We start from the raw sequence: 13,666 nt of genomic DNA, 5'->3' as shown, positions 1-13,666 counted from the left end.
TAAGGCCACGCCGGTTCAAGGAAGGTCCATCGCTGGGAATGGATATGGTGGTTGCGCATTTACAGCCGTAAATTCTCTACAACAATAGGGGAAATAGGGTCAAAAGCTTTCCGATTCGCCCTCGTACCTTCCAGAAGAACTAGATCTTTCTTCAAAAGCAACAATCGAACCGCACATAATAGCCTGCAGTTTTTTTAATTTCATCCATGGCGCCCTCAATTTTCCCCGGTCGTTGTTTTTTTAATGGCCTCCACTGAATGAGCGACGACGACAACGTTTGTTTCCTTAAGTCGCGCTGCGATGTACAGCGGGAGCGGCGCGACTCTCGCTTATGGAATCATAGTGGCAAAGCAAGTGGTATGTGCAGCACATGAGATTGAGTGGTCGATATCGCACCTAGCCGCACAAGTTTGTCCTGCGCCTAAGGAGGTGTCGCAACGTATTTACACTTTAAAAAGGAAGCGGTAGTTGCTTAACGGTTAAGTTTTTTCTATTAGCTAGAGCGCCATACATAGCGCCACTTTGGGCGGACTCATAGCCGTTTCTCGCGTTCTAATCAGGCGAGTATGTTTACATTGACGGGTATTCGTTGTAGAATATCGTGAACCAGCCCGACACAGGTTCTGCCCGTGGAGGGAATGGTGCATGTCGTGTCTTCGACTGCAGGAGGCCGGCGATGGGGACGAAGAAAGGAGTGGACGGCAGCAGTTGAAGCCCCTGCAATGGCGTCATCGCCGTCAGCTGCTTCGCGACAGTGGTGTGCGGAGCTTAGATTTTTCCGAGACGGAAGCTTGCCGAGCCATTAGGACGTCGCGGGAGCGTTGCGGCTGCTCCTGCATTGACCAGTGCCTCCCAGAAACTTGTTCCTGCTCCCTGAATGGCATAGCGTGCCAGGTGAATAATCGCCAGTTCACTGCCGGTTAGAAGATACGATCGAGTGCTTTTTGCCTAGCTTGCCTCCTTTTAGCCACTTTGCAGTGAAGTATTCTTTGCAGCCGTTCTTGCGCGGCGGCGAAACCTGGCCTACAATGGTGCAGTCGCTATCAGAATGCAATCAGTGAACAACAGCCAGCAACGCAATCTGCGTCAAAACACCATTTATTTTACAGAAAACCGTAAATTATGGTAATGTAAACTGTTGAAGCTTGGGCAAGTTGGTGTGACATTTTTTTTCAACAGCGCAAAGGACAACGACGAGACGAGCGCACATACACAGCACAAAAAAAGATTGTAATGTAATTTTTAAATCACGTTCTGTATACGTGACCGAAGTATAGAACAACATTCTGAGGCCAATTTAGGCAGCAATATGTATTTTTTTATTTGCCAGTACTAAGCTCGGATACAGTGACGCACTTGAAAGGGCTTGGATATGATGAAGATTTGAACTAGACATATTAAAGCGTTTGCAAATTCTTGGGTAGAGCTGGCACAGTGACTAAATGTATCTCTAGCATTTCTGAAGGGTTTGAGAGCTGGCTGATACAACTTGAAACTCCGTAGCGCCAACTATTTTACTTCATTGTGCAAGAGCTATAAATAGGCTGTATGTTGGTAAACGTTTTTTGGTTGAGCTAAAATTCACAGGTTGCACTGACGTGAACCCCAATGTAGTGGCGTAGCGGCTATGGTGCTCCGCCGCTGAGTGAGGTAGGCACCCGGTAGTGGCTCTCTCATTTCGATAGTGGCGGAATGCAGAAACACTCATGTGCGGAGTACAGAACTTCGTGGATTTCAAAGCAATCAGGAGCTTCCCATTACAGCATCTCTCATAGGTGTGTTTTGGCACAATATAGCAAGCAAACTGATTTTGACAAAGATGAGTTCTTATACGTCAGGGCAAGTAGACGAGGTAGTCAGTTGCTGCAGGGAATGTGTAATAAAGAAAAGATACACAACATTTAAAAAAATTCAACTGTTAGTAGAGTTATCATGAAATAGTATGGTGGTTAAGTAAATGTTACTTGAACAGATGGATCATGAAGACTGACGTACAAGATCTTCCGGAAAAAGCAGTCAGCGAACGCATAGCTAACAAACTTTTTGGCAAATGATGAGCTACACTGTAACAGTATATTTTAATAAGCTTGTTAGATTTGAATTCGAAACTTTGTATTAGAATTTTATTCGATAATGAATATCGTTTTGCTTGATTCTACATAACTTTTCTGTACTGATATATTGAGCATACAGTTTGACAGTCAGATAGGCTGACTTTGCATTCAGCGACAGGAATCTCTGGAGAGCGGCAAACTGCCATTTCGATGTGGCTTCTTTGCAAGGAGACCGGAGCCACGGTGCCTGTGTGGTTACTACGGCCTGACGAAAATTAGAAAAGAATCGCGTGTGCCTTTCCCCACGCGTTGTGTAGCATAAAACGTCCGCTTTCACTACGCTTATAGACCAGAACCTGCTATTCTCCTGCACCCGTTTAGAGCAAGCGAACTTAATCTCCAAGCTGGCCGCCAGCTGTCGGCGTAGCCCGCGCTGGGCAGCCGATTTTATTACAGAGCAGCTGACTAGAAAGCGACAAAGAGCTAACAATGGCTACAAGAATGCGGTAAGAATGGACTGAGTGTTGCCGCTGTTATACTCCCCCCAGTTCCTGCAGTCCGCTGCAGAAGTCGGCTTCCTCCTAAAAATGCTGCATATTGTGGTCTGCAGGCACTGGGCGCTGGCCAGATAGTGCTTCGCCTATGTCAGCTTCCTACAAGATCTGTTGATGCCAGCCGCTTGGACTAAGAGAAATGAGATGCCATTCCGAAAAACAGACCCTCACCAGTTTGGGCTTGGTCAAAGCTAATAAGCAAGCTTGCTTATGTCGCCGATCCACGGCAGAATCGGAACCCATATGGTATGCACAGGTGTCCATATGCCTAATACATGAATAAAGATGCAGAAAGTAGAAACGCTAGCCTCGACATCAACGCTGGTTGGAGAGCCTCCTGAACTTGTAGTGTTTCCTCCAAAATGTGGTATGGAAGTTGCAAACAGGGATAAGTTGCCTCAGAAAGGCTGGTCCGCGTTTAGTTCACCAGCTTTGAGGCACCTTATGCATGTTCGTAACATTTATACCACAGCTGGCTGCTCCATCGGTGGGCCCCCTTCTTGATATTGGATTTTCTGCAAGATACAATTCCTCCTCTCGCTAGTTTAAGTGATCTGCTGTCAGCATGGAAAGCTTATGCATCCCATGCCCATAAACTACATATTCTAGCCGTCGCCTATTCTACCTGACTTATTCGACCTTGAACATTATCTTAAAAGCGAATGTAGTTAGTTAGCTTTATGGACATTCCACGACAATTTTTACGTTGACTATGCCGTTGCCCGACAGGCATCACTGCAAACGTTGCGCTGACCATCGCCAGAATAGCACTCGCGGAATATCGCAGTACTGCTCCTCGATAGAAACTTCATTGACACGCCAACGCTATTACGGTGGCAGCAGAAGGCTCGAGCTTGCGTACTGCGGAGAAGGTAGACATGTGTGGAAACAACGAATTAGCGAGAAAGTTTTACTTGTCTCGTTATCCGGTCCGCAAATTTGCCAATGTGCCAGTCGTCTATCACTTTTGACCAAAGTTAAGAAATTGCCGAAAAACTGACACAGCGAATACGCGAAAGTGACCTCACAACTTAGTTACAACTGATGCATTCGGAACGAGCCACAAGCCAGCTTGGAAGATGTTGCTCAAGAATCTGAACGAAGCATTCGTGCAGTGTTTGTGCCATCCGCCTTTCGTATCATCATTTTATGCCAAGCCTCCCTCCTTTGGACAAGGATTGAGAACAAGAGAGTCCACTCATTAACTTCACTGGACGAAGTGTTGGTTCTGTATGAAATTGCGTGCATGCCATCAATACCATACCTATCTTCATCAACCGATTAAATCCGTTTAAGAAGTCGAAAAACTCTGTAGCTGGGCCGTCATGAAATGTTACGAAGACCATACGGCATAATGTTGAACAATTGGTGCCCATGTTCACTGAAACGAAGCAAGTTGGCTGGGCTTAGATTGTCTCTACGCGAATATTTTACGAAAACAGTTTATTGGGATATACCTTTAATGCACTTGGCATTCATTCGGAACATCATCCAGTTAGCGGTATGTATGTACGCATGTGTGTCCGCGCCTAACCTATTTTACGCTGACTTGGGCCACCGCACGGTAGTCCATTGTCTAATGAATACAAGCATCGGGCTGCTGTATTAATGCAACGAAGGTTGACACCAACCGCCAAACCAACTTGAGTCAGAGGTTATGTAACGCTAGGTAGGGGCCACTCCTCAATAAATCCCTTCGACGCCATCACGGGGATTGTGCCGTTCTTGAACGATAAAAAAGAATCCTGTAAAATGGATTAACAGCTGGGCGTAATCGAATCTTTGTCGTATATCGTAATGCATTCTTGTCCAAATTTCACGCATGCGCAGTGCGCGGACTTCGGAGTGCCGCCGCTAGATGGCGCAGTGGGTCCAGAGGGAAAAAAATTATGGTGTTTTACGTGCTAAACCACTTTCTGATTATGAGGCATGCCGTAGTGGAGGACTCCGGAAATTTGGACCACCTGGGGTTCTTTACCGTGAATATGAGGCAGGCTGTAGTAGAGGACTCCGGAAATTTCGACCACCTGGTGTTCTTTAACGTGCACCTGAATCTAAGTACACGGGTGTCTTCGCATTTCGCCCTCATCGAAATGCGGCCGCCGTGGCCGGGATTCGATCCCGCGACCTCGTGCTCAGCAGCCTAACACCATAGCCACTGAGCAACCACGCGGGTAGGGTCCAGAGGGAATCGCTTACAAGTCACTTAGCTAACAAGCAAAGTGATTTGCAACGCCTGTCTGATATCTGTGGACAGGAAGGCAACAATTTGGGTTTGAAATTTAATGTTAGGAAATCAGGTGTTATTGTATTCAATGAAAAAAAAACTGAACAGACAGCGGAGATAAAGGGCCAGGAAATACCTCGGGTAACAGAATATAAATAGCTTGGTGTATCGATAAACGAAGGCAATAGATATAGGCAAACACAGGAAACAACAATAACAGTAAAGGGGTAAAGAAATTCAGCCATAATGAAGCACAGCGCGCTATGAGGATACAATAGGTACGAGGTCGTCCGAGGTATGTGGAAGATGTAATGGTTCCAGGACTTACTTTTGGAAATGCGGTTGTTTGCTTTAAATCAGGGGTACAATAAGTACCCGAAGGGAACCAAAGGTCAGTGGGTCACCTCGCATTGGGCGCTCAGCGGAAGAATACAAATGAGGCCGTGCAGGGTGATATGGGCTGGACTAGTTTTGAAGCGAGGGAAACTCGCAGTAAAATTGAGTATGAAGAAAGTCTGAGGAATATGGAAGAAAGTAAATGGGCTGGGAGAGTGTTCAGGTATCTGTATAGGAAAACCTTTGATTCGCAGCTCACCAGCAAATATGCGGCCTGTAGGGTGGGCAACACAGCAACAAAGAAGGTGAAGCAGAAAGTCAGGAAGGCTGAAATAATCTCATGGGTGGCGGCAATGGAAAAGAAACCTGCTATGAGTAACTACTTAAGAGGAAAAAAAAAGAAATCAGTAAAGAAACAATTTCTGATAACTCAAAGGCAAGTTCATTATTTTCGAAGCGAGATCAAGATGCCTTAGAACACGCACCTATAAACGAGATATAAGAAGGAAGAAGCATGTGCTTGCTGCGGTAAAGCTAGGGAAACTATGGAGCATGTTTTATTAGACTGTGAAGACGTCTACCCAGCGGTCGAGTTAGGCCCCACTGGCCTCCTTGAAGCCCTTGGGTTCAGCAGGAGCAGTGGTAAAGCAAACATGTACGCAATAGGCATTAGTAAGAGGTGATTGGAGGATATGTGGAAGAAAAGTTGGGAAGCGACAAGAGATGGAGACGTGCAAAAGCACAGTTCGCAATAAGGGATCAGATAATTTGGGTGTGGTAGTTCATAGTGCATTTTTTTTATTGTTTAAGCTAGGTAGGATAAAAGGCAGTATAATAGCAAGAGCTTGATGGCGCAACCCACGTCCCCGTTCCAAAGGGGACGCTCATAACATCCACCCATTCATCCAATCACGAGAGAGCCCATAAGCATACACACTTCTTACCTGACGCGTTTCAGCGGTGGCAGTATACGATGTGTAGCTATATTGATTCAAAGCGAAACCCTTTATGATTGAATTCATTGTGAGATGGGTTCTGCCTGAATATTTTTGTTGAAAAACTGGGTGAACAGTAGTTCCGCACGTTAGTGAAGTTACCGCGGAATACCCAATGGCTACCGATATAACCACGTGACCTCACCTATTTTTTTAAATTGGGCTATACCATGACAAGTATATCCCACCGAGCCTCATGACATCATGGATATAAAAACGCAACCAATGTGACCAACAAGAACATCCGTCCGGATACATTGAAGTCCCTGCATATCGTAAATTCCAAAGACAAGAAATCAGTGGAACAAACTTAATATATTCTACAAGTACGTCAGTCGCGTCATTCGCAGTCTATTAAGACATTTCTCCGCCACCAGCAACGTCGCCCCCAAGTCGGTCAGTCGCTGTACTGTGTCATCGGCATCTCTTACGTACGGTTACTCGCCCTGCCGCCGTAGCGCTGGCTAACCCAACGGCTATGAAACGGTGCACCGAACAAGGAAATTGTCTTTCTTAGGCTAACCGTCATGCTAGCCGCTCTAACTATGCCTATCGGCGACCACGTGCAAATACACTATTATATGCCATACGCTTGCAAACCTTTTGGGACTTCTTTCATCTTTTTTTGCTATCAGAAGCCGTTGGTGCGTGCCTAGTTGCACCACGCAGGCTGGCGCAGCTTGGCATTTTCTCAGATCGCACCGGCACTGGTGCAATCTCGGAAGCCAAGATTCGGCCAAGCAACATCGCCGCTGCAAGGTTCCTTAGCTGGCCTCCTCACTCATACAGTGCGAAAATACGGCGACAACAAGTAAGTCATACACACAGGACCACCGCTTTAACAGAGCTGTTTTTGTGTGTACCTTGCTGTCGCCGAATTTTCACGCCGTTTAAACAAGATGTATGTCGCACCAACTACCCTTACATAACCTCTCACCAGGTCTGGTCATATAGAGCTGACAAGCGCAGAGCTTACAATGCTCGATAACGATCGTGTCTGCAAAGTATTACTTCGCCATGCGCCTGGGAATGATCCGCAATTTCAACCCGAACGCCGTTTTCCTTTCTCCTCGCGGCCGCCGCGCTCCAAGCCAGAGGATGACGTGCATGTGCTAGTGCGCCTAAGTACATGTGTTCGCGCTGTGACGTGGCTCGTGGCTACAAGTGACTTCGAGAATTATTCAAGGCAACATCTGTTATTTGTGTAATATCTGCCTAGAATAGACTAATTAAAGCTTACAGAAATAACACACAAACCGAATGTATGCATGTTCTTGTTTTGCTTCTCACCACAGCAAGAGAGATGTGCTTACGTTTCGTCTGCTTGTTGCCACGTCATGCAGTTGCGCGCGTAGACAGCGAAACTGTTTTTTCTACCGTGTTTGAGTGCAGGATCATGCTCTGTGATTTGCTTGTCGGCCTCAGTATTCGTGTAGCAGACTTATACTGCTGGTCAGGTGTCCTCGTGCACAGCGCACAAAATCGTGCGCTCCACAAAACCAGACAATTGTAACCGCTCGCGCACAAGGCCATCAGATGAAGTGCGCCGCGCAGGAAAAGCGGGGCAAAAAAATGAAGGCGGTGCCCATGACGTATTCGTCACGCGAGCCTCGCGCACAGGTATGGGAGAACGCAGGGAAGGAATTTCGCTTGCGGTGGCTAGTCGGGGCAAGTAGAGGGAATCGGTGTTTTCGGTGAAGCTTGCCTCCTGAAATCATGGATTCCCAGCACCGAAATATTTCTATCTCGGCTATCAATGAGTCCATTTGAAACATTTTTTTGCGGCAGAACGCTCCCTAGAGGACACATGTTAACTTCCAGCGTATAACCAAAATTTGTTATTGCGCCTGTTGATGGGCCCTTTAACAGAAGCGTTCATCACCATGTTAGTGCAGCAGATCAGCCTCGATCATCTGCGTAACTGGCGCACCATGTTATATCCATGTTCAGCTAGACCTCGACGGACATCGTTCGCGTCGCGGTGGGTGAGTTGCTTTCTCCAACCGCGTCGTCGTTTCGCGGGTTTCACGTCGCTATATAAAGGCATCACGTGGACAGTGAAATACGGAAGACCATAACATCGGAACAGAAGGCAGCTATCACAAAGATGGTCGTGTCAGGTACGAAGCCATGTGTTGCACGCGGTGACAATTCTTGTGCTGTTCTATTAAAATTTTATCTCGCACGTGGCTGTTTAGTGGTTCCGCGGGCCCTAAAGTAGTCTTCTTCTATGCCTGTTTGATTTTGTCCACCCCAATTGGCATGTATCCCAGCACAAGTTATTATTGGATAGCACGAGGGCAATGGACATAACAAAGTGATTTTGAACCCACCATTCATTTCATTTTCATGTGTTTAATTTGTATTCGCCTTAAGGGCCCGGAGGCATTGCATAATCGAGGGATTTATTCCTTGCGACAGTGTCAGTACAAATGAACAGACGAGCTAAAAAAAAACCCCGGAAACAATTGTGAAAAAAGGAAAGATCGTGTTAGACTAAGGGTGCGGTAGGATTAGTAATTAAGCAATGTAGGTATTTAAGATTTCGCGGAACTATTTGCGGTCAATGCATCAGGCGATGTTTTCTGGGAGGCTGTTCTAATGGGTTATTGCGCCAGGGAAGAATGAAGTGTTCATGGCAGGTGATGGGTGATAATGCGTGATAAGGGGCGGCAGTGGTTTAAGAGGGTAGATGTACGTGAGAGTAGACTTAACAGGCAATGCCTGGAGTGCGGATGGTTATAAAAGGCGGGAAGCAAGGTGAGATGAGATACAATCCGCCGAAAAGCGAATATAGTTCGTTCAAATGTACGTTTCAGTGCGGTTATACTGGTTCGCGAGAGTATTCGGAGGTTATAGACCGAGCAGCGCGATTTTGTATTGCTTCTGTGTCAGAGGTAATATATAATTGAGAAAGATGCCAGATAGACGGCTCGTATTCTAAGTGCAGCCGTACGAACGTTGGATATGCTAGCCTTCTTTATTTGAGGTGATGCAGTTTTTAGGTTACGTATAAATATCCAAGAATACGCGAAGCATTAAAACAGATGGTGTCAATATGTGTTCACCATGACAGTGTCGACGCCATGTGAACGCCCATGTATTTGTTAGACGGGGCATGATTGATAGGAGCAGCTCAACGTCGTTATAAGTTTCACTGTCGCCGTCATTTTTTGATTGGTTGCTTGATTGCTGCGTTTGTTACGACGATAATTGGCAAATGCAATTGCAGCGGCCTTCACCAAACAATGCAACTTGTTAGTTTCAAATGTGTTTTACATTTCATCAATTTGAGATCCATTTAAAGGGTGAGTGGATTTGGTGCGCGCAGCAGAAGATAGTGTTGTGGCTTCAACGTTCGTGGTTTTTGAATGTGCGAGAAAAATTTGCGCAGAAGTCGTCACCATGACTCATTAATTGTAAAGTGATTAGCCTTCAAGAAATGTAGCGAAACACTTTATTTCTGAAGTCGCGTTTATTTACTATCCGTAGTGGTCGATCCGAATTTTGTTGCTTTGTCTATATACATCGTTCTCCACAACCATCCAACTGTGCTATGGCACTTAGTTGCCAAGGATGACCGCGAGCAAGGCGGCATGACGACCACTGTCACGCCGACGCAGATGACTTCGATGGAAAAAACAAGGCGCTATGACGACGACCGCATGGCCATGAGATCGTGATTCTTTCATGATGACGATGGTATAGCTACAAGACAACGTAAACAAGACGAGTGTATGACAATGATGGCGTGATGGCGACGGTATGACTAAAACTGGATGAGGAAGTTGGGATTACGACGACGACTACGGTGATACAACAGGCGCATGACAGCGATTATCTGGTCACGACAGAATAACGACGATAACATGACGACGGCAGCACAAGTAGGATAAAATGACGATAGCATAATTGAGATACAATGATGAAGTAACGTTGTCATACCGCCTTTCCATTGACGTCCATGGCATGAGAACGACTGTATCGCGAAGCCTCTGATGATGATGGTGGGACGAAGACAGCATGACGAGCAGGATGACGAACCTGGAGGGACGACGATGCTTGACAGATGCTTGACAGGGACTATCTAAGGACGATGGCGTGGCGACAATGGCATGACAATAGCGTAATAATCACAATTGAATGGTGGCGGTAACATTGCGATAGAATGACGGATTAACGTCCATGGATCTAGCGATGTAAACGTAATGATGGCGATGGAATCTACAATCAATTAAGGTTACTGAAGTGATGGCGCTCGCAAAACCAAGGGATGACGGCCACGGCACAGCGAGAACGGTACGGTGTCGATTGTGTGACGACAATGCAACGACCACAACGGTATCATGACCACGAGCAGAGACCTAGTGATCCAAGTTATAAGATAACTTGGGTCACTGGGTTGGTGCAGAAGGCGTGAAGATGGCGGCACGACGTCAGGCAGATCACAAAGTTAGAATGACAGTGATGCAACGGCTACGTTGGCATCACGAGCACATACCTAGTGGCTCAAGCTGGCAAACAACTTTGCCCACTGGGTCAGCCTAAAAGGTTAGCTCGATACAGATAAATTTATTGATTGTGATATTTATTGAATGAGATTGATTTCTGGCATATTGATAGCATCACGACTGAAGTAGGCAAAAGATGCTCATCGCATTAAAATGCAGTAAACGCTTTTCTTCATTGCTTGAGCCGTGCTTTCTATCAACGTGACTTCCAGGTCGAGCGGGAGGGCTTTCCTTGCACCTGCTCGGAACATGCATGCGGTAATCCGTGTGGCTGCCGCCAATACAGCCCTGACATTATGCGGGAACATTACCGGGTCACGTTCAAGCGCCTAGAAGCGAAGCAAGCTGCTGGAGACAAGCCGCTCTCCGGTCTCGGACTCGAAGCATTGCGCCAGGATACCAAGGTTGAAGACCCCAATGAAAGTACGTCCTGTACTTTCTACTCGTGTACATCCGTGAGCAAAGATATCTAGCGTACTCATCAGTTTAAATTTATGCGTGTTAATTACGAAGAAATTCGTTTTTTTTCCGGTGAACCTGTGGTCCGCATACTTTTGCTCACGGGTGTACTTGCCATCGAAACTTCTCATGCGGGCCGAATTAGTAACTTTATTAACTGAAATATTTGCTTGCTTGCAACTGATACTTGCTTACAAATAAAATAAAGTGAAACGTATGAGTACCGGAAACATAACTAATAATTGCTGCTTGGTCATTTTGTAATATATGTTATCGAAGCCGAGGCCTTCATCGAGCTTTCATTTGACAATGGTTGTGTAGTGTAGCTATAAAACCCGAAGACTTTTCCATTGTGCTGAACTGCAGACTTTCGCAGAGGCATTCCTCTGAACAATAAGGGATGCGTAGCGGTGGTTTTGAGGTACAAACGTCAACTATACAATGTTTAAGACTGCTAATGAAGAGTGCTGCTGGCAACGTGTTAAGAGGCGTGTGTTGCACATGGCGACGATCCTTTTGCTGCTCAATTGTTTTTTTGACAAGTACACCTTGGACGATAGATTAATAGCCAAGTAATAATTTATTACTCTAACAGGACAGTGCACAAACAAAAAGACATGCGATGCGGAAGTGGAAGGCATAGCTATTGAGCAGAGCACAAACGATAACGTCCGCTGTTTTTCCAGCCAGCGTTGGAGGCGCTGTAGCCAGATTTCTTTTCCTTGTAGCGTAGTGCTCTGTGATTGAAAGCAGATACTCGGGTCGCATGGCTGCAGACGCTTTTTGCTCCACTATTGGGTGCTCTGAATTCAAGCTTGGGAACTATGCCAAACTTTGGAAACGACGGACTTTCTGACCTATTGCGGCTGCACCTGGCGCCCCGACGATCAACCGGCCCTCGACGGTGACTCACGGAGCAGGCTACCATGCTGTTAGAATATTGGGTTTCAATCGACGATCACTGTATGTGTCCCATAAGATTAACGCTCAACCTTGTGAAATCGATGTAGTAAGTCTAAGTGCATTGTTAGGATTGCTGAGATATTCATCTCTATCCAGTTTTTTTCCTGTTTATATCCAGCTTTATGCACGCCATTTACATAAGTACATAAGGTAGTTTCACACAAAAACGTTCAGGAAAGTAAGGTGCTACATATATAACACACAATTTCTGCTACCAATCTCGCGACGTTAGGCGCACACTTCTCGATGGTAGGAAAATTCTAAAACGTCGAATTGTGACCTCTACTGTAACCATCCAAAATATGAAATCTACATTCTCTTTTGTATCCTGCATTTGGCTGTGCTTCAGCAGTCTGAAGACGTTTTCGTTTCTTTTTTGAACGGCAGGGTTACGATCTTCATTTGGTAGGGAAGCAGCAGTTAACGTGTTTCGCATGTTCAATATCACATGTTTAAAGTGACCTGTGTTGATAAAATCGTCTTCTTTTATGGTTATAGATCTGGATAAACTGGCACAAGAGTTCGAGCAGGCCTGCTCCTTGACAGGAGATATGACTGGGAAACGCTAATTGGAGTTCTGATTTTTCCTGACCTAGACAGTTCCGATATGGCTGCTGATACTGTCAGTGCTCGTTGACTCGGGACTCCTGGTGCCAGCTGAGCCACCGGCCGCACTCATCAGAATGCTACAACAACTTTCCCTTGCATGCCTGTGATTTCTTGCTTATTAGAATTTAATCGTTTTAAGACATTGCCTACACACATTACAAGATACTTATTATGATATGACACAGTCACTGTTGTGCAATCACTACGGGTAGGTAAATGAGAATATGATCTTCGGAGCAGTAGTAGCATATATATTGAACTCGCTTTATTATTATGGGAGCTCACCGCCGCAAGGGTCCATCACCTAGACAGGGTCTTGACAGCTCACGCTGCAACCCTATGGGACAAACATTGTCTTTTTTGTGCACATCAGCAAAGCTCACTAAATTATTGAGTGTAATAACCCAGAACCTCGGCTACGAAAGATACTGTAGTGGGGAGCTCGAATATTTTAGAACCTCGCCTTCTGAAATTGTAAGGAACCATAAACAGCCAACCCATAAAGCAATAACGAAATGTGCCCAAATATATATTATATGGGTGTGTGTGTAGTCAAATACCTACGCAACGCTTCAGTAGGGCATGAGTCTTGTATATTTGCAATTTGGATGAATTAGGCCAATTACAGTTGAAGTTATTTGGTGATCTTTAAATGGGACAGGTGCTCAGTGTCCGGCGACGTATATCGAGAGGAACAATACCTGGAACATTCAGTAAACAAATTGCAGGATGTTTAGGCTATTGACATCTAACAATTTTTTTTGTCATCATAGTTATCGTATTTTATACAAACCATACTTCTTCGTGGGAACTTTCTGAATGTTTCATTTTCATATTGCCTGTGATGTTCTAATCGAGCTCTTACATTTATTGACTTCTGAATTTTAGTGAGATGTCTGTTTCATTTTATTGTCTGTTAAATTTTATTTAATGTACGAGTCTAGTCAGACGAATAAGA

The 13,666-nt window shown here is 45.4% G+C and overlaps 1 protein-coding gene across 3 annotated transcripts in view; it reads left to right on the top strand.

Moving 5' to 3' along the window:
- The window catches only part of LOC139046729 (cysteine/serine-rich nuclear protein 2-like), a 34,449-nt gene extending 21,559 nt beyond the window's left edge, over positions 1–12,890 (top strand). For 2 of the 3 annotated variants that reach the window (XM_070532922.1, XM_070532921.1), the window contains exons 4-6: positions 667–894; positions 10,890–11,100; positions 12,598–12,890. In XM_070532922.1, the coding sequence (XP_070389023.1) occupies positions 667–894; positions 10,890–11,100; positions 12,598–12,668 (510 nt within the window). In that variant the 3' untranslated portion in view covers positions 12,669–12,890. Of the gene's footprint in view, positions 1–666; positions 895–2,664; positions 2,826–10,889; positions 11,101–12,597 lie in introns of those variants that run through there. The other variant, XM_070532923.1, reaches the window with a different exon arrangement.
- Positions 12,891–13,666: the final 776 nt, after the last annotated feature.

Source organism: Dermacentor albipictus, chromosome 2 (assembly GCF_038994185.2).
Source record: "Dermacentor albipictus isolate Rhodes 1998 colony chromosome 2, USDA_Dalb.pri_finalv2, whole genome shotgun sequence".
Classification (NCBI taxonomy): Eukaryota; Metazoa; Arthropoda; class Arachnida; order Ixodida; family Ixodidae; genus Dermacentor; species Dermacentor albipictus.
Note: the sequence above shows the minus strand (reverse complement) of the source record. Positions and strands in the feature narration are given on the sequence as shown.